General features: G+C 35.8%; 2 protein-coding genes across 2 annotated transcripts in view; both read left to right on the forward strand.

Moving 5' to 3' along the window:
* LOC144453785 (coiled-coil domain-containing protein 167-like) overlaps nucleotides 1–1,948 on the forward strand; it is a 2,248-nt gene extending 300 nt beyond the window's left edge. The window contains exons 2-4 of the mRNA XM_078145140.1: nucleotides 508–602; nucleotides 1,337–1,389; nucleotides 1,782–1,948. Of these exons, the coding sequence (XP_078001266.1) occupies nucleotides 508–602; nucleotides 1,337–1,389; nucleotides 1,782–1,885 (252 nt within the window). The 3' untranslated portion in view covers nucleotides 1,886–1,948. The remainder of the gene's footprint in view (nucleotides 1–507; nucleotides 603–1,336; nucleotides 1,390–1,781) is intronic.
* Nucleotides 1,949–8,051: 6,103 nt separating this feature from the next.
* LOC144447809 (N-acetylated-alpha-linked acidic dipeptidase 2-like) lies at nucleotides 8,052–22,647 on the forward strand. The gene is made up of 17 exons (XM_078137899.1): nucleotides 8,052–8,316; nucleotides 9,311–9,467; nucleotides 9,794–9,925; nucleotides 11,299–11,421; nucleotides 12,274–12,469; nucleotides 13,156–13,246; nucleotides 14,449–14,544; nucleotides 15,250–15,335; nucleotides 15,688–15,807; nucleotides 16,579–16,661; nucleotides 17,293–17,424; nucleotides 17,673–17,755; nucleotides 18,146–18,236; nucleotides 19,200–19,452; nucleotides 20,179–20,260; nucleotides 20,473–20,565; nucleotides 22,159–22,647. Exons 1-17 carry the CDS (start codon nucleotides 8,099–8,101, stop codon nucleotides 22,343–22,345), a joined length of 2,223 nt encoding a protein of 740 aa, XP_077994025.1. The 5' UTR covers nucleotides 8,052–8,098; the 3' UTR covers nucleotides 22,346–22,647.

Here is a 22,647-nt window from a genome sequence, read left to right on the forward strand (position 1 = left end):
TCATAACATTACACATTTTAAAAAGGTTTTAAGAGAGTTGTTCATAGTTCTACATGTAATCAGTATACACAATTGTAAACAATAGAAAAGTTCAGACTGTGCTAATAGATATATATGTGAACTATACACAACATTCCATAATTTTACACGATAAGGTTTTAAGTTTAAAAAATCTTGAGTGATAATATCGTAATTTGATTCATATCATGGAAAAGCATTTCACATATTGATAAACACTTAAGTGTAATAATGCAGATATATGTCCTTGTGCCAAAGAGCTGATTATAAAACTATATATGTGGGAGATAGTGTTATTATGTAGTTTAACTTGCACGCATGCACGCACACACACACACACACACACACACACACACACACACACACACACACACACACACACACACACACACACATACACACATACACACACACACACACAATGATAACTTGATTGTGTCAGCTAGTTCATATCAGACTTTATGATGTATGGTTTTACTTTTAATATAGATTGAAAATCTAGAAGATAACCTCAGAAGATTTCAGGATAGGCTTGATGGAGTGGAAAGGTCTTTAAGAACTGGTCGCCTTTCAGAAAAACAAAGGTAAAAAAAACACATAAAAGTTTTCCTCCCTCACACCACCTCACCTCTGCTGTTGTCAACCATTCTCCTCTTTGACTGCTGGGTGTACAATAGAGGTATATCTGTCATCCAACCCTTGACAACTGTTATTATAGTGATATACTACTAGAATCGACACACAGCATTGCATCGCTCTGACAATAGCATGTGATCTAAGACTTTACCTTACATTTCCACACATTTTGAAAATCATCTAACAACAATATAGCAATATTGACCCAAAAGTGAATCTCCAAGGTCTATGATTATAGCAACTTGTTCCAATTGCATTTATTATTTACGTGTGAAAACCATGTTGCATATCATGATAGACTTCAGGGGTGAACAAATCATTTTGTGAACTGTGGTCCCCGGAAAAGTGCCTTAAAAAAATCCAGTGCTGTAAGAATTAGTGGTCCCAGGTCCCGCTAATGTGAAACATTAAATCTTGCATATGCATCTGTATATTCAGCTGACTTTTTAACATAGTTATTAACAGTAAGGTACTGGTCCGACAGACCAGGACAAGGTAAAATTTGTGTGGTCCAACCAAAAAAATCGCTAGTCTCGGACCCAGGACCAGTGGATTTGTTCACCCCTGGACTTTATAAATGAATATAACATAAACTCATTTAACTATAACACTAATTTTTTGTATTTAATATGATATGCTCATATAATGATCATTCTGTCAACTATATAAATTGTTTGCACAGAGAGCTGCTCCTAGAAGAAGAGGAAGATTTGCACAAATCAATTCTTGAAAATGGTAAGATGAATGTTAGTATTGCACATAAGAACAAAAATACCCTTTACTTAAAATAATTAAGGTACTTTCCCCAGGTGACAGTGCTAGGTTTCCTTTAGTATTTTGATGTGTGTATCGTTATCTCAGTAAACAGGTACATAGGGTTGGAACTTCATGTTTACCATCATGTTTTTACATTGCATTGATCGTAATGGTGTTGTGACCACTACAGTTTTCATCATGGTTTACATCATATAAGTACTTGGGGCTTGGCTTTGACTGTAAACTAAATTGGCAACACCATATTGATATTGTCCGGAAAGAGCGATGTTCATTTATTGAGCTTGTGCGACATTGAGCGATGATCCTTAACACCACTGCAATGTTAAATGTCATTCTTTTCCTACTTACAGAGAAAGACTTAAAAACTTTGAGAGCTGAAAACAGGAAGAGTATGTTGATGTCTGTCTTTATTCTTGCCTTTATGGTTGGAATTTATTTTGCATGGACACGTTAGGATGTCTGTAATACCGGAGTACTATGAACCAGGAGTAAATGAGAGCACAGTCAGAAGTGTTCACAGAATAATTGACAAGAGCACTCGCCTATGACGGTGCTACATGCAAGACTTTGAGCAACTTATCCAATGCTGGTAATTGATTTATCAAGAAAATAATCACCATGACAGCTGCTACCATGTATTACTATGATACAGTAGTTTCTTCCACAAACACATCAGCAGGTCTGGTGTACACAAATGTACATGCATCAGAAAGGAATATAAATATTGCTTTTACTACACGCAAACCAAGTTGTGCACATTCCAACAAAACAAATGTGGGATTTACACCCCAGTTGCTCCACGTCATAACAATGCATGTCTACGACATTGATTCTGCAGTGCTCAAATACTTGTGACAGAAGGGTTCTGCCAATACTCATCTATGGCCTCATAGTAACAGGGCCCCTTGTGTCACTCGTATTTTGCTCAAGCTGAATGACAAAAATACTGGGAAATAATATATTAACAAAACAAAGTAGATTCTTTTTATTATTGTTGTTTCAGACGTACTGAGTCAGCATTCTTGAATTCTTTATGCAGTCAGCCAGTGAATTCAAGCTAAATACATGTTTTTAGTCCCACGAAGGGGTACTATTACAATAGGTCCATCCATGTGTCTGTCTGTCTGTCCGTAATACATCATTTCTCAGATGTGCAATATCTGATTTTTATTCAAACCTGGCTTAAAGGTGACATATGATATGAGACATATGCAAATTTGACCTATTAAAAATCAATATTTACAGCACAACTCAAAGAACTGTAATGTATAGTTCAAGACATTACCTTTGATCTTTAACCTTCAATGTCAGTTATCAAAATCAAGCTATCTCTTGCATGTAGCAGACACTTTATAGCATTTATGTATGGTCAATTTCTATTAAATCATGGTTACAAGTAATATACATTGTAGAAGAAAAGTAACATAACCAAGGATTACTTTTAATGCTCATATCACATTGTACTGAATAGTGGTCATATTTGGAGTAAAAAATCTATATATTACTTTACCACTTAACTCGAAAAATTTAATACATAGAGACTCCATTCAACTGTCTATATAAACCCAATATAATCACATACAAGCAATCTTGTATGACAGTGACCTTTGAGCTCTTCCTTCATGGCCAAAATTGAGCTCTTTCTTGTATATTGCATACTCTGTAGCATTTATGTGGGGGCCAATTTCATTTAAAATCATTTCTGAAGGTAGTTACAGTACAAGAGAAACATACACGGCCATGCATTACATTGCTCATATCATTTTTTACTGAATGGTTGCCGTATTTATTAGTGAACAATCAGAGATTTACCACTTAACTCAAAAATGTTAATATATTGAAATTTCATTCAAGTGTCTACTCCTACATAATCAGGTGTAAACTTTCTATTGAGACCTCCAGGATCGATTATCAATATCCAGCTCTTTCCTGCATATCACAAGCACTTTGTATTATCTATTTGTTGCCACCAATTTCTTTTACACCATGTCACCATTTCAGTCACATAGAAGTAAAGTATATGATGGGGACTGTGTCTTCTGTGAAGATATTGTAATTAGAAGAGGTGAAAGTGAAAAGTGTAATGAATTCAGAAAAAGCTGCAAGTCTAAAAGCTATCATCTTCTCAGCTTATGTTGCATGCAATCCTATATCAAGTACATGACTTTGTTATGATTGAGAATATCCTATGAGCTGATTGGTCACTGTATAGAATGATTACATATGTCAGATGGATTGATAAGTCAAATGAAGTGATTATATAAATGAAAGACAATGTTGCCTTCATAATGAATTGTAAGACAGATAGCAGAAACCACTTATGTCTATGTTTGACCTATTGAAATAGTGACTTTTAACCTTGATCCCTTACATGTACCAAACAACTGAAGTGTGATAAGTTACATGAAATTCAGTACATTTAAACATACCAGTATTCAGATAAAGGCTTTCTCGGGTATGGCTAACTGAACTGATTATAATTGTTCTGATTTCCATTATAATTTTTAGTTTTCATTGTCACACAGATCTTTGATGTGTGACTTTAGTAATCTTAGATTGACTGTAACATATTTTATCATGAAAATTGAAATTGATATTTTATTTGTATTTTATATAAGATCGATTGTGCTCAGGTATAAAGAACAAGAAGGATACATACATGCATTAATTTTAGTGCTCATATAACTTTTTTGCTGAATGGCAGCCCTATTTGGTGTAAAAATCAACAATTTGTATAACAGCTCTGGAAACATACAAGATTTAGAAACTTCATTCAAGTGTCCACTCCTGTAGTATAAGGTCTTACCTTTGATATGACCTTTCAGTTATTATCTTTATATTTGACCCTGAACTTTACCTCCATAGTCAAAATTTAACAAAACAGATCAATTTTATCTCGTATACGTCACACAGAAGTAAAGCATTTGTAGGGATGTTTTTAGGAAGACTTGTTGATGTCATGAAATCATTAAATCTGTTATGGTGTACCTCACACCTACGTGTTAATGACACTAACTTTAATTGTGCTATAATGCCATTGGTGCCAATGTAACTCTATGTGTGGCAGGCAGCATAATGTAGATTAGTGATAATCACTTTTCTGCGACTCCATAAAGAAATGCAACTAAAATATAAAACCAGCCTCACCTTTGCTTCCTTTAAAAGTCGAGATTTATTGGTCGATTTTCACCCCAATTTACAAAACAATATTGTATACCTTATTGACAATACTATTGCCCACTTTACCCAGTATTTATACAAAGAATGATTTTTTACAGGAAATTAAAACACAACTGAAACCCGCAAGCAAAGTTTCCAATTTTCAATACTGCATTCATCTTCGCTTTGAAATAAATGTCTTTTTTTTTAATGAAAAATCAAATCAGAGAAATGCTCACACAATTCCATGTTTGCCATTTTACTTGAAGAAATGTATGTGAAATAATAAATATGAGGTATTTACTTATTCCATCTGGCTAGGCTCATACGTTTACACATTTCTAATATAAAGTGTCTTTCCCCAGTGAATGTTATAACTATAGTCCTGCACATTCATGACTCCCAACACAGCCCCATAACTGCGCATGCACAACAGCCCTATGTAATTTCCTCAACTCCCTGGTCAGTATTATTATAATCAATTATGGCCTAATTGCAAGCACACAGCAATCTCAATTTATACAATTGGCCTAAATGATGCTATTAAAACAAATTTAATGGTGTAAACACACATTCACCTCCTCCCTCACACACACAAACACACACACATACACACATACACATACACACACACAAACAAACAAACACAAATACACACGCACACACACACACACACACACACACACACACACACATCATACCTCCCCAAGATGTGGAGAGTAAGACTTCCCTTGGATGTACATATACCCAACACGTGTAGGTGTATTTCAACTTGACTACATAATCATACACGTGTAAATGCAGTTTAAAAGTTTTATTTGACCACCCCTCCCTTGCCAACGCGGGGTAACTGATCGCTTTTCGTTATATGACGTACATGTTTGGTAAATTATTGAATTCATGACAGTTTGCACGGCCACGGGTATAGTCATAATTCACTTTCACAAATGTTTACATACTTTAAGATTTGTGAAGGACTATTGGCTAGTCAACTTTCGATCTTTCAAAACTGTCAACAATATATGATACATAGCCCAACCAATCGCGTTCTCAAGTTGTCAATTGAATTTATTATCCCATAGCTACATCCTGGCTTCTGAAAGTCTTGAATCGGCCGTTTTGGTTTTCGCTGGGTTGGTTTGGGTTTTGGAATCGTGTTTTATCGCACTCGCTGTTACATTGGTGATTTGGTTCTGTCATTGGATACTGATAGGGTATTTTTTGAATAAGTCGCGATGTCGATTCAAAGTGTGGTGTGGCGTGTTGCTGATAAAAAAAATTCAAAGGCCTTGTCGTTGAAATGAAAGCTTATAACATCGAAAAATAGGGTAGGGTAGCTGTGGAAAACAAAATTTGGCGATTTTTTTTGGTATACCCAAGAAATTTAGGACCCCCCCCCCCATGACAGCTGTACATATTCCCTTCTCAAGCTTTCCCCCTACCTTTCACTGTCAAGATGCTATTAAACTCCTTTTCAAATATATTTACCCTGTGTAGTCAATAATTATAATTATGATAGTGCTAACCCGGGATCTTATAAAGTAGATGCAAGACAGTCAAGCAGTCCACACTGAGTCACGATAAAAAAATACCTGTCACTCATGCGAATATCATATATGGGGGGGGGGGTCATCATGTTTTAGAATTAATTGATAGGGGGTCAGTCTGTTTTGGGTTTTACAGATAGTGACTTTTTGTCGGCCCGATTTAAGAATCCACCGCCGCCCCCCCCCCCCAGGCTGGAGAAACTGACCGGTCCCTTACATCGTATGTGGGTGGCGAGGTAAAATTCGGGCGGGGTAGAATTTATTCTCGTGACGGCACTTCGAAACCAGCTCAGATAATTTATATTTGGTGTATATATGTGTTGATATTTTAGGCATCCTACATATCTCCTTGTTGTCACAATCGTTTCCATTGTCGTTTGTAATGAAATATTGACACCCCCCCCCCCCCGGCCTGCCGTAAATATGTGTTCGTTACTTAAAGCCAGTCTTTAAAATAAAACAAATGCATAAAACACACATAAACTTATAGAAGTAAATCTGAATTGACACGGTGGTGTTTATTCATGCACAGCAAGGTATGAAAATCTACAGGTACTCAGCTAGATACAAGTTACAACATGTTATAGAGTACTTTATAGTTATGTCAATATGAATAAAAGTAATAACCAAGAACCAACCATACTGTCATTATTGTTAGTTTTGTATCGTGAAAACTTTTACCATATGCTATCATTTGGGGTCTCTTTCCAGTGCCTATGCCACACTATTTGTCAAACCAAATCAAATGACATCACATCAAATTAAATCATATCAAATCAATGATGTGTACGCCGGCAGAATACCTTCCCATAAAACTTCATGTTCTGAACATTAATCGATCTTGAACCTCGTTGTCATGATTTTAATCTTGCTCTGTTTCACAACTTACATCTACACTAAGGTCGGCTGTCCGCTCATAAATAAAACAAATATCTCCACCCATCTCACACATCTCAATAACCAGCAGACTGTCAGATGAGACATGGTCGGCTTTCTAGAATGTCATACTGTTACATCTGTTAGTCGAGACCGTGCTCAGTCGCCTGTTAGTACCAAGAGTGTAATTCATAATTAGTCTCTTTGTATAGTTCACCATTTCGAGAACATTGGCAAAACGACACTGGCAAAACTATGGAAACAAGGACTCATATTAGACTAATACTTATACTTATCTCCAAAGGCGTGTGTTATAAATGGTGTGATTATAAATGGTACATTTGACATCATCGTCAGAAATCTGTGTGCGATATCGTGTCATGTTTCGCCAGACACCCTGGGCAGCGTGATATACATGACAGGCCCATATGGCAATACCCGTACTGTTGTAACCGTCCATATGTCAGTAGATTATTTTAGAACAGTTGACATCACTCATCCAGTATGCAGAGATGTGTTGGATGTCAGTTGGATGTATACTGTCTCGCAGGCCCAATGTTTACTGTAGTAAAGCTTTCTCAATTTTTTCTAGGAGTCAAGAAGACTAAAGGTGATTCGTGAGAGTTGCTATGCAACAAATTTACATGGCACAAATCAATCAATAATTTGACACTTATATTAGGCCTATAAGGACACTGTCAAAGTTTTACTTACACCCTTTAGCTGTCAAAATGTTTTACTAAACCCCTCCCTTCCCCGGCTCCCTTCCTAACGGAGAATGACTAATTGCTTTTCGTTGTATGACATTGATGTTTGGTAAATTATCGAATTCATGACAGCTTGCATGAGTAAAATCATAATTCACTTTCACAAAGTTTACATACTTTAAAATTCCTGACTGGACATTGGCTAGTCAACTTTGAACTGTCAACAATGTATGTATGATTCATAACCAACCAATTACGTTCTTGTCAATTGAATTTATTATCCCATAGCTACATCCTGGTATCTGAAAGTCTTAAATCAGCCGTTTTGATTTTCACTGGGTTGGTTTGGGTTTTGGAATCGTGTCTAAATATCCGAGTATGTATGCCAAAGAGTCGTCGAATCGTTGTACGTGGTTTATCGCAATTGCTGTTACATTGGTGCTTGGGTTTGTCCTTGGAATACTGATCGGATATTTTGGAATAAGTCGCGATGTCGATTCAAAGTGTGGTGCGGCGTGTGAGCAGCCAGTTGCTGACAAAATATTCAACGACCTTGTCGCTGAAATGAAAGCTCCTAGCATCGAAAAATATCTGCAGTGAGTAAATATCATAGTACGTTCGCAAACTTAAACTATATTGCCAACAATCGACCCAGCATGAGGCTTTAGATTTAGAATATCAAATGAATCCTGCATATATGTGGCAGAGTCTATCTCGCTATGTTACTGAAGAGAAGGGCTGCATGGTGGTTCAGCATAATAACTGTCGATAAGGGCATATGCAGAATTTATGTAGGGGGGGGGGGCTGGGAAGAAAATATTTTGGCCAAATTTACGCCGCTTTGAAATATTTAACACTTAATATACGTCTTTTTGAAGCAGGGGAAATTCTTAACTTTGTATCTTTGTAAACTATCTTGCATGTAAACTTCGTTTAATTATGAGGCAGGTGACAGCCAAGACCATGAGTATTTGTGTGTCTGGCATCCTAACTTTTAAAACAGTTTCCACCGTTATTTGTAAGGAAATATTAACCCCATCGCCCCCCCCCCCGTAAGTTTTGCTCGATCCCTTAAAGCCACTCTTTCAAATACAAATTCAAACAACACACGTTAACGTATAGAAGTAACATGGTGAGGTTATATCATGCAGAGGGGGTATGGATATCGAGATTTTGGTACATTTGCATTTACAGGTACTCCAGAAATATGTCACACTGGCATTTTATGTTAAAATATGAATACCTGGCGAGAGGTAGATACCAGTTAGAAGTCAACATGTTTTAGTTATTTATGGTTATGCTAATAAACACGAAACAAAGTAAACACCAAGAACCATAAGACTGCGGTCAGAATTTACGGCAGGGGGCGTGGGGAGAAAATATTTTGGTCACAATTTCAATTTGGTTCAAATCATGTGATATATTTCGTCCCCCCCCCCCCCTTCAGACCATCAGAATGTTCTTGCCACAATTGCTCCGACCGTCGCTACAAACAAATTAATACGATCGAGGTTGAATTTTGAGGTGACCATCGATATGCTAATAATAATGTAATAAGGTCAACCAACTTTCTGTCACATTTCTTCACAGGCGATTGACCAGTACGCCCCACTTGGCTGGAACACCTGCCGATCTCATCAATGCCGAATACGTCAGAGATGAATGGGTCAGTCAGGGACTGGACTCGGCCAATATTTATTCCTATAACGTTCTATTATCCTACCCCGATCCTGATCAGGACAACACGGTAATATATAACCCCTTGTCAAATAGAATAATTATTTTCCCTTTGTTCCCTCTATTGGTTAGAGATTTTTTTTTAAATGATGCTACACTCGGGAACTGCTCACACTACGCACCTTGAAGAACACCAACCCAGCGCGGCCATGACAATCTAAAAGATACAGAACAACATTACATTACATTACATTACCCATGGAATTAAGTATACTTTCAAGTCTTTTTTTTCGTTGTGAAACATTGACATCTAACCCATAATATTAACTGACTCTAAAGGTAAACGCAGTGGAACGTCTCAAACTGTCACATCAAACAAAGTATTGTCTTTCACAGGTCCAGCTGCTAAATGAGAATGGCGACGTCAACTTTACCTGTTCAATCAAAGAAAAGGGACTTCGACCAGAAGATGATGCAGAAAATATAGTGAACCCTTTTAATGCATATTCAGGTCAAGGCAATATTACAGTAAGGAAAATTATATTTAGTTTACAAGCTAAGATATGATCAGATGTAAGCTGAAATATTTTCCGAAGTCCAGTTGCCAGAGGTGGTTTTGGGGGGTTAACCTTGCAATGTGAGTTATATGATATATGTTTTGCAGAGTCCACCTCAGAAAGGTGTCCTGTTAGCATATCTGACGGGTGCCACTCGCGCACCCCTGGGCATTTTGTTATATCGCGAGAAAACCGAAATACCATGTATTGCTATGGGTAAACACATGTTTTGGTAAGCTTAATACTTACTACCTATAAAACCATGTTAAAGTTACTTAAAAGTCAAAAGTTTTGGATATTAAAATATCATAATTAGACCAAAGGTCAACAAATTTACGCCATTTTCAGTTGTTATGACTTATAGGTAGTGGCTGTGTTTTCTGTGTATTGTGTGGGTACATCCATGTATCATCTAGATTTTATTTATCAAATCAGGTGATGACACCAGTTATACATTATAAGCTGAATCATACTGATATTTTGTCCCCCAAACTGAATATATATGTTTTTTTAAATTTATGCATATCATTACATCCGCTTTCAGGGTGTAAAGTGGTCAAAATGGTCTAATTTATACAACGTTTGAAGTTCAAATTTATTTTTTTTTATATTCAAAAACCTTGGCTCAAGATTTGTTGTGGATATATTATGATCACTAACTGTAAATCAACACATGATGCTTTCTTTTTCCTAATTAAGTTATCAGATCATGATTTATGATATGTACAAATTTTAACAAAATACTTACATATATTAGGTTTTAGAGACAAAATATCAGTATGACTCAGCAATAAAATTTATATGATACATGGATGTACCCACATGATACACAGAAAACACATCCACTACCTATACGTCATAATAACTGAAAATGGCGACATTTTGTTGACCTTTAGCCGAATTGTGATATTTCAATATCCAAAACTTTTGACAAAATATTTGTAATTGACTGATTATTCATAATATACAGTGTGTAACATGTAAATATGACATGGTTTTATAGGTAGTAAGTATTAAGCCTACCAAAACATGTGTTTACCCATAACAATACATGGTATTTCGGTTTTCTCGCGATATAACAAAATGCCCAGGGGTGGTGCGCGAGTGGCACCCGTCAGATATGCTAACAGGACACCTTTCTGAGGTGGAATCTGCAAAAAAATATCATATAACTCACATTGCAAGATTAATCCCCCAGAACCACCTCTGGCAACTGGACTGTATAAGTAACTTACGCCACCCCCCCCCCCCCCTGTACTTACTTAAGGCTCCCTAAGCCTTTATGACATGGAATGTCAGTGCATCACTAATAACAAAACCTCTTTATTTCCTTTCTATCACAAGGGCGATCTTGTGTACGTAAACTACGGCAGAGTTGAAGATTTTGACAAATTGGAAGAGCTTGGCGTGAACTTAACAGGGAAAATCTTAATTGCAAGATATGGAAAAATATTTAGGGGAAATAAGGTATGGATGAATTTCTTTGTCAGGGTACCGGTGTCTTGCCAGTAAACTTTGCTTGCGTTCAGTACAAACAAGAGTATTTTGAATGTATATACAGGCGAGACTACTCTTGGAAACACAAGCATACTTCGATTGGTGTTTAATCCACGAAGTATGACTGTTGCGTAATATTGTGTTGTGTTGTGTTGTGTTGTGTTGTGTTGTGTTGTGTTGTGTTGTGCTGTGCTGTGTTTTGTTGTGTTGTGTTGTGTTGTGTTGTGTTGTGTTATGTTGTGCTGTGTTTTGTTGTGTTGTGTTGTGTTGTGTTGTGTTGTGTTGTGTTGTGTTGTGTTGTGTTGTGTTGTGTTGTGTTGTGCTGTGCTGTGTTGTGTTGTGTTGTGCGGCACTGTGCTGTGTTGTGTTGTGTTGTGTTGTGTTGTGTTGTGTTGTGTTGTGTTATGTTGTGTTGTGCGGCGCTGCGCTGCCTTGCCTTGTATTGTATTGCCTTGTATTGTATTGTATTGCATTGCATTGCATTGCATTGTATTGTATTGTATTGCATTGTATTGTGTTGTGTTGCACTGTATTGTATTGCACTGCTTGTATTGTATTGTATTGCATTATGTTGCACTGTATTGTATTGCATTGTGTTGCACTGTATTGCAAGGTATTTCATTTGTAGACACAAAATTTGTAATCAAATCATGCAGAAATATGATACAGAGCGTATTACTTAAAAAAATATTGTTTCCAATGTTTAGCTCTGACGATCTATTTATAGTACACAGCAATGTGAATCACTATCATCAAACAGTTATTTCTCTTTTATTTTAATAGTACATTGCGATTTGAATTTATTTTACAATGTAATTGCAGGCCCTGAGTGCTGAGCAAAACGGAGCTATAGGTTTGATCATTTACTCCGATCCTGCTGACTATGCAGTGGGAGGTGTAACCGACGATGAGGTGTACCCTAACGATTGGTGGTTGCCAGGCACTGGGGCACAACGTGGCAATTTACACGTCAGTGATCACAAGGGAGACCCGTTAACTCCAGGATACCCTGCAAACGGTACGTGTCTAGAATTTGTCTTTTATCCAAAATCCTCTGAAGGAATGTGACGTGTTCTACAACGTGTTTGCAGGTACATTTGACAACGAATTATTCACGAACTAGCATTGATTTATAAAAGTTACTTCAGACGGAATATATATATATATATATATATATATATATATATATACATATATATATATATATATATATATATATATATATATATATATATAATTTATATATACATATTTATATATATATATATATATATATATATATATATATATATATATATATATATATATATATATATATATATATATATATATATATATATATATATATATATATATATATATATATATATATATAGTTTTCAGTTCCGTCAGGGCGAGATGAGAAAAGCACTAAACCATGGAAATGGCTAACGGATGCGATAAAATGAGATACAAGCTGAGAAATCTCTCTAAAAATGTGTTGTTGGTATCTGTGTTGGAAGTGAAGTTTTACATCACGTAGAATAAGAAAAGTTAAGGAAGGTCTGTGGTCGGGAAATATATCAGCAATGTCTAACGGGAAAATAAGCAAATGCTGACATTGCTAGAAGGTGATGAGGGTATATGTAGATTTTGTTTATCATACTGAGAGAACAGCTTCCAGTTCCGCGTGGTTTCTTTTATATTTAAAATTTTATTTATTAGATTATGCATATCGAACAACTGTGGAAGATTCACCTCTACCGTCGATTCCTGTTCATCCGATCGGTTACGGCGATGCCAAAATGTTTCTGAGGTACGTACCTCATGAACTCAAGGGTTGCAACTCAAGGCTAAAACCCTTGCTGTTACTTTGTACTAGAAATCTCCAACCCATTCTTGGTTAAAAATCAAGAGAAAAAATTTGGGGTCTCCATCCACAGAGATTTTTAGCACTGAATATTTCGCGTAACTGTAATGAAGGAAACGTTCTGAGTAAAAGTCACCAGTAGCTGTAAAACGTACTCTTTCATATTCGACGTTGACCTATTAAAGCTAAACAAAGAATGATATGTAATTATGTACTAGTTGTATTTTGTGAAGGATATATATGGTCTATCAGTAGTAAGTCGAAAAAGTATCTAAATGACTTCAAGTCACGGTCAATAACTCGTAGACAGGTAATGTAGCTATTTACAAGGATTGAACGTCTTTAGCTGCAAACGTTTGGTCTGGATTTAAGGTATAGTATAATGAATACAAAGTTATTATATCTCTCCAAACTTTGCTATATTTAAGCTTATTCACAGTTCTTTTTAAATAATATAAGAAATTCGGGGCCGACTATCTTGTTTTCAAGGAAATAGACAATCTCTATTTTCCCACATATTTAACATTAGTATTCAGCGGCCATGTTGGATTCAAAATGGCCCTATTTTCGAAAAAATGGCTGATTTATTTTCTTGATTTTAACTAAGCATGGGCTTGTGGTTTTCTTGAACAAAGTAATTGCAAAAGTCTAAAGCTTCTATTTTCGAGACGTGTAGTAATAGGTACAATGGCAACATAATGGAAGACAGAGACAAATTACAGCAACTAAATATCGTAAATTTGGACGACCGATATTTGGTTAGAATACGTGTTGTTTTGTTTTGTTTGCTTGTGGCTGTTTCAATGACAAATTGAATTTATTTTCACATCGCTGTTATTAGTAATCTTATGAACTTATTTTGTAAGTTAAATGATTCAATAACACTTTTATTTATTTATTTATTTATTTATTATTGATTAATTGATTGATTGATTGATTGACTGAATGACTGACTGACTGACTGACTGACTGACTGACTGACTGACTGACTGACTGACTGACTGAGTGATTGATTGATTGATTGATTGATTGATTGATTGATTGATTGATTGATTGATTGATTGATTGATTGATTGATTGATTGATTGATTGATTGATTGATTGATTGATTGATTGATTGATTGATTGATTGATTGATTGATTTAAAGGGAGTTAGGCGACTCTGTAAGCCTTCCAGACGAATGGGCGGGAGGTATATCAGGAATCGATTACAACATTGGTCCTGGTTTCAAAGAATCAAACAGGTATGTGTCTAGTCTATTTATAAGTGTATATAATTTGATTAGGAATTTGCAAACCCGCCATCAACCATTGTTACAACAGGCGAAAAAACACCAGTGGGTTTGCTTGCTTGTGTTAAGCAGGATTGAGATAAGTTTCTTGCAAAGACATAATTACTGTCGGTATTACTCATCAAAGTATAAACACCACAGCAGCCGGGGATCGCATAACTCTGTTTGCTAATAGAAGGATACATGTTAAAAATCAAGTACAAATGTTACATGATATTAACCTCCACATATATAAACAAACTAATAAATTCGTCGCCTGAACCTACAGCAGAAGCAACCCCTGATGTTTTTTTGTATCATTCGTATTGTTGTTTTATCCAATTTTCTTTTTGCGTGAAGTTCTTCCTTTAATAGCTTACTTCATTCAAGCAAATACACAAGTCTTTTTCGAGGGTTATATAAACAAAGCTGTCACATTGCTTTTAACCGCAATAACCTACTAATCTTGATTTATAAATCATACCCAGACCCTAAAAGGTGTGTTTTGGTAACTTTTTCCCATGCGAGGGATGTGGCTAATCCTTAGTATACAAAATTATTGTACCTCAAACCTTACAGGAAAATATATAATTATAAGCATTACTCAAAACTTCAAGTGCCAATAGATACCAAGATTTCACGACTGCTATAATTTTTGTGATTTTATTACTCTTGTAGGAGAGTGAGAATGGATATTCACACTAACAACCAACGAAAAAACACATATAATGTGATTGGATTCATCAGAGGAGCAGTGGAGCCAGGTTAATATAAGTTTGTAAAGTCTAGGAAAATATCTTTGTATGCTGTAAAAGTAACGCTGTTGGAGGCTTGGTAGTTATGGGTAATAACCTATTCTGTCAACTAGAAGCAGCGAATCTAGGAACAGAATATGGGTTATTAATACCAGGGACCCTGACTATTTTATTTTGGCGCTGGCGACTCTATCCTCTCCACAAGCATCGAAATCTACCAGCGCGAAGGTATATATTACTAGTGATCGAAATACTCTACACCAGTGCCGTTTATTTTCTGTACATGTTACTATGTGCAACGAATACATGGTTGGCCATTACTCTAATACATGTAATACACACCATTATTTTAATTTTCTAGACAGGTATATTTTACTTGGTAATCATCGTGATGCGTGGGTCTTTGGCGCCGTGGATCCTTCCAGTGGAACAGCTGTTATGCTAGAGCTCACAAAAGCGTTTGGAAAGTTGGTCAAAGGAGGTGAGATACTAGTAATTGTTTTAGCACAACTGAACTGAGATTCTGTAGTATTGTGTTCATGGCAAAGTGCCTGTCTCAGGCTGTCTGTCTGTCTGTCTGTCTGTCTGTCTGTCTGTCTGTCTGTCTGTCTGTCTGTCTGTCTGTCTGTCTGTCTGTCTGTCCGTCCGTCCGTCCGTCCGTCCGTCCGTCCGTCCGTCCGTCCGTCCGTCCGTCCGTCCGTCCGTCCGTCCGTCTGTCTGTCTGTCTGTCTGTCTGTCTGTCTGTCTGTCTGTCTGTCTGTCTGTCTGTCTGTCTGTCCGTCCGTCCGTCTGTCTGTCTGTTAACGACTTAAAGTAAAAAACAAAACAAAAAACTGCCAGACAGATTGTCTTAGGTTGTATTAAATTACTTTGGGTGTCTAGTTGGGAAATTATTCAAATGAAAATAATCACAACATAGGTGTGTGATATGGGGCAAAAATGTGATTTTTGTTTTTAAAAAGTTAAACTAAAAAACTGCGGGAGGCACTGACACTAAATTTAAAACCACGGCCTCTTTTACGGCACCGTCGAAACGTGTTGTCTCGTTATTTCGAAGTGTAGCGGAAGAAATAACAGCTCTGGTTTTCGAGAATGTCTTAGGAACGTATAGATGACGATTTGTTCGTTACAGTATGATTCAATCAGTGATATGCACTCTGAATGTAGGGCTATATAATTAACACATTTACCATAGTAATTTTACATTTTTTGTATCTATACTTAGTCCACTGTTTTGCTTTGAATTCTTTAGGGTGGCGTCCTCGTCGGTCTATCGTATTTTGCAGCTGGGGTGCTGAAGAGTACGGTTTGATTGGATCTTCAGAATGGGTCGAAGTAAGACAGAAAATCATTTCTAATCGGATAATCATAGCGCAAAAACCATATTCAGTTTTCAATAATCTGAAATTTATCAATGGCAAAAACTTACGCAGATAGTACACGATTTCAAATTTTCATACGTAGCGTTACCAATAACGTTTTAATCTATATTTTTAAGATCTGCCGTACTATTGATTCCAAACTCCCTCCCTTGATTTCTCCTTAGTTCTTCACCCACATTTTATTCAAATATATTAAGATTACGCGTTTGATTTCATACACATATATGGTAAAATCAAAATTATTGCCAAATAAAGACAAGAGTTTGTTAAATACACATTATTGAATTCAATATCAAACTTTGAGTGTACAGTACGCCTTTAACGAATCTGTGTCAGCTGAAAGTCTCTTATCATAATTTATCACTAGTTTGTGCGTGACATTTATATTTATGAACTCTCGAGTAACAAGGTACAACAACAAACACACTCTGTTTTGTTATCTGATGAACTCTGGTAATTTATATGACCTTAGACAACGTCTCTCTTGTTTTTATTCATTCGGGGCTTATTTATTATAGTTATGATATTGTAGTTAGAAATGTAGCTAAATAAAGTTGCTTTGTAACAATAGTTCTCTTTGTCAGGAATTCGCAAAGAACCTAGGTGCCAGGAGTGTTGCATACTTGAACGTAGATTCTGCAACTAGTGGTAATTTTGTATTAGCCGTCAAGTCTTCTCCGTTGTTGTATCAGACCATTTACCGTGCCACCAAGAAGGTATTTAAAACAATATTATTGTATAAACGACACGATTTACAGTAAAACTTTCATCTTCCCAACAACAACAACAACAACAACAACAACAACAACAACAACAACAACAACAACGACGACGACGACGACGACGACGACGACGACGACGACGACGACAATAACAACAACTATACATAAAGTTATGTCGTATACGTCTAAGCATAGAGTATACATTAAATGTAGATAGAAACTGTATATATTTCTTGATGCAGGTAGAGTCACCGAAAGATGCAACAAAGACGCTGTTTGATGCTTGGAGTGAAAGGACATCGCTTAATGACGACGAATTGCCCAGGTAAACACCATATACATTTATATTCAAGTAAGGGTAAACTAGTCACTGACAGTATACAATAAATACAAGGAAATACAACGAGTATAAACAGAGAGGTTGTGTGTGTGTGTGTGTGCGTGTGTGCGTGTGTGTGTGTGTGTGTTCGTGTGTGCGTGCGTGCGTTCGTGCGTGCATGTATGCATGAATGTGTGTATAAATATGTATGTATGTATGTATGTATGTATGTATGTATGTATGTATGTATGTATGTATGTATGTATGTGTGTGTGTGTGTGTGTGTGTGTGTGTGTGTGAAATAATGTTTAACATTGTCCACATGTATGTATGACTGTCAGTTGTCAGCTTTCGCAAAGGTTTTAATAGCCTACACTTTCCCTTTTTCCGTATTAGCATCAGAAATATGGGCTCTGGAAGTGACTTTGCACCATTTGCTTATCAGCTTGGAATTCCTGCAGCGGATATGAGATATACGTATAATTCGGTAACTTAAAGTAACTTTGCCAAGTCCAACTATGTTTTGACCCAGTAGCCAGTGACTTAAATCGAATACATTATTTAGTTATAACTCTTTTATCTTAGTATTGATGAACACATTTGATAAAAAACACACTGTCATACATGTACACATAGCGAATAATGCCATACATGTACACATGGCGAATATCTGATTGGTTATTATGTTGTTTGCATATATTTAACCGACCTACTCGGTATAATTCGACTCATTAACGGATTGGAAAATGAATTTGACAATCTTACACTCATAACATTGTCACTTGTGTTATATTACTCTATAAATTTACACGTGAAATACTATGAATGCAAGTCAAGCGAAGTATAGACCGTACAAAAGATATCTCACAAACAAAGCGTTCTTATTAAGCTATATATTCGTTGGGTATCTTGGATTCCTGTCACGTAACCAGCTGGTATGTTAAATGGGGTTCCTGTTTTTGCTTAATAGCAGTAGCATCATTTGGTGACAGCAATGGCATTTGAAACACATATCCATTTATTCTACCAAATGAAGGTTTCTCTCTCTTCTGGGTGATACAAGACTGCCACAAATACTACTACAAGAATCAACATATAGTAGCTATTAACCAGCTGAACGATAGGATGGACTTTACCTACTTGCAATTTGGCATCATTTGACAGATCTATTTTGTAAGTGAAGAAACACATTGCAAAAACAAAGGTTCACATTCACAAACCAGCTGGTCAAGTGACACGAAGTGAAAATGCCATTTATTATTCATATAATCACAAATAATATGTTGACTGTTTAAAAAATACTGTATACTGTTTGGGGAGTTGCGATTAAATTGAATTAGAAATTGATTAGAAAGCTTTAATTACAAGATATCGTGAGTATGCTCCATAACTAAAGGATGATACTCCCGTATCAAAAAATGTCTTATTCTCCTTCCCATGTCATTTTCAGTCACTGGGTATTTCATCATATCCTGTGTACCATTCTGTATACGAGACATTTTACCTGGTCAAACAATTCATCGATCCCGACTTTACTGCATCTTTAGCAGTTGCTCGTTTATGGGCTGAAGTCGCACGTGACCTTTCTGAATCAGTTATCATCCCGTTTGATTGTAAAGATTACGCCAAGCAGCTGAAAGATGCGGTCGCCAACTTGAAAGATGCATACGAAACGAACATGGCCTCAAAAGGCATTACCTTTGGTAGGTAGATATATACAGTAGAGTGATTCGGTTTACTTTCAATAGGACCTGGTTTGTAGACAATACCCTTTCATTCAAAGTGTCTGTGGTAATGGAATGGTTACTTGATGAATGGATGGATGGATGGATGGATGGATGGATGGGTAGACAGACAGGCAGACAGACAGACAGACATACAGACAGACATACAGACAGACAGACAGACAGACAGACAGACAGACAGACAGACAGACAGACAGACATACAGACAGACAGACATTACTAAAACATAACCCACTCCAGAGACTGGGTTTTTCCCGCCTGTAAGTTGAACTTTAAAAATACAGTCTGCATATTATGTACGTACTAATTTACATAATTATAGTTGTTTTCAGTTACTTCCTTTACATCCATCAAGCTATCACAGCAGAAGTGTTGCGACTGACAAGTATCTCATCTTTGGGTCGAAGCAATGTTTTAACAAAATGAAGGCAACAAAAATAAAATAACACCCGACCTACCTACCTACCTACCTACCTACCATATTTTCTGAAGTAATGTTAGCGGAAACAAATATTTCTAAAAACATTTTGCCTAAAACGACATTCCAGCATTCTATATTTGTATTTGATACATATTTTCACTCCGAAAAAAAGAAAAGCTGAACTACTACTGTTATACAATCAAACATGTCATTTGGTAGTTTAGTAAAGAAAATACATTTTGTCAATTATCATTTTGTCCTAGGCGCTCTCGACTCGGCTGTGGAAAACTTCACCGAGTCAGCTGATAGCTTCCATACCTCCATTACTGAAATGACTCTTGACAAGTAGGTATAACATTCCTTTATAAACATTTTAACAATGAAAACGAAGGTTACCCCGTCCAAAGGATACTTGAAGGAAAGTCATGCCATTGTAAAAAAAATATATATAAAGTAGCAATTTCAGAATTCTGCTGCTGCTGATGTATATGTAAAGCTTATGCTCGAATGTTTTTTCCTATCTGCACCTTTTATTTTTATTTCACTGTTTTATTCAGCGCCCTGAAAATTCGACAAGTTAACGATCAACTGATGAATGTGGAACGGGCTTTTATCGACCCACTTGGCCTACCGAATAGGAAATTCCTAAGGTGAGTGTTTTTTCAACATTATAGTAAAAATTTACTTTAAAAACATAATTTAAAATGAATGACTTTCGTAAGAACAGAATCATTAGATTGTTTGTTCCTACGCATACTAAATTTTGGAATGCAAATTATTTTGCATGGTAATAGCTGTAGCTACATATCATAATGTTGTACCCCTTAATTGGCAAATACTTATTCCAAAAAGGGAGAAAAAGTAAAGACATTTGTGATAAATCCTAATTACTAATTATCATTAATTACGCAAATGAATCATTAAGACTATTAAAAAGCTACATCAAAAGGTTTTTCTTAACATGTTCGCATTGTTATGTTTGAATGCCAAATTATATTGAATAAGGACCTAAGATAAAGTCTAATTACTGAAAATCATCAATTATGCAAATGGATCATTAAAACTAAAAGTTACATCAATAAGCTTTATGACACACATGTGACCTGGTATCAGGGATGTATGTACCAAATTATATAAAACTTGAAACTTGCACTCTTCAGATGTAGCCAAACATTTTGGGTTAGTACTACATATAGGCTTAAGGTGTTATTGCATATTGGGTTAGTATTACATATTGGGTTAAGGTGTTATTACATATTGGGTTAAGGTGTTATTACATATTGGGTTAGTATTACATATAGGCTTAAGGTGTTATTACATATTGGGTTAAGGTGTTATTACATATTGGGTTAAGGTGTTATTACATATTGTGTTAGTATTACATATTGGGTTAAGGTGTTATACATATTGGGTTAGTATTACATATTGGGTTAAGGTGTTATTACATATTGGGTTAGTATTACATATAGGCTTAAGGTGTTATTACATATTGGGTTAGTATTACATATTGGGTTAAGGTGTTATTACATATTGGGTTAGTATTACATATTGGGTTAAGGTGTTATTACATATTGGGTTAGTATTACATATTGGGTTAAGGTGTTATTACATATTGGGTTAGTATTACATATTGGGTTAAGGTGTTATTACATATTGGGTTAAGGTGTTATTACATATTGGGTTAGTATTACATATTGGGTTAAGGTGTTATTACATATTGGGTTAGTATTACATATTGGGTTAGTATTACATATTGGGTTAAGGTGTTATTACATATTGGGTTAGTATTACATATTGGGTTAAGGTGTTATTACATATTGGGTTAAGGTGTTATTACATATTGGGTTAGTATTACATATTGGGTTAAGGTGTTATTACATATTGGGTTAAGGTGTTATTACATATTGGGTTAGTATTACATATTGGGTTAAGGTGTTATTACATATTGGGTTAGTATTACATATTGGGTTAGTATTACATATTGGGTTAAGGTGTTATTACATATTGGGTTAGTATTACATATTGGGTTAAGGTGTTATTACATATTGGGTTAAGGTGTTATTACATATTGGGTTAGTATTACATATTGGGTTAAGGTGTTATTACATATTGGGTTAGTATTACATATTGGGTTAAGGTGTTATTACATATTGGATTGATTATAACAAATGATATGACCATATCATTTGTCTTTGTTCGTTTTCGTTGTTGTGTTATTTATACCGATCTTGCATTTTCTTCAGACATGTGGTATATGCCCCTAGCAGTACAAACTACTACGCGGGATCAGCATTTCCCGGCATCATAGACGCTATGTATAAAATAGACGAAGCTGAATCTAGCCAATGGGAAGTTGTCAAACAACAGATGGCTGTGATCGCTTTCACCATCCAATCGGCGGCGACGGTAATGATGGACATCGCCATGTAATCACTGATTGGCTAACGTTCATCCAATGAAATTGGAGATTTATTAGTTAAAGTTAATCCCATTTGACGTTTTTCAGTCGTTGTATAGTTTTAGTGCGGTCCTAAAGGATTACAGAGGATTGTAAACATTTATAATAAATCTTGTTTAGGGTAGTGAAAGCTGTATCAATCAGTATTTTTAGTATCCAATATTGGATACTAATTTACCTGTAGATAGATCTTGTGAAACAATTTTATCTGTTATAGTCCTTATATAGGTTTGTCATGGTATATAACATAGTCTGCTCTGGTATCTAACGTAGT

Source organism: Glandiceps talaboti, chromosome 2 (assembly GCF_964340395.1).
Source record: "Glandiceps talaboti chromosome 2, keGlaTala1.1, whole genome shotgun sequence".
Lineage (NCBI taxonomy): Eukaryota > Metazoa > Hemichordata > Enteropneusta > Spengelidae > Glandiceps > Glandiceps talaboti.

Coding starts and splice junctions, on each gene's coding strand:
- LOC144447809 (XM_078137899.1), top strand. CDS start 8,099: ATGTATGCCAAAGAGTCGTCGAATCGTTGTACGTGGTTTATCGCAATT. Junction 9,926..11,298: donor CAGGTCAAGGCAATATTACA/GTAAGGAAAATT, acceptor TTCTATCACAAG/GGCGATCTTGTGTACGTAAA. Junction 17,756..18,145: donor AATGACGACGAATTGCCCAG/GTAAACACCATA, acceptor TTTCCGTATTAG/CATCAGAAATATGGGCTCTG.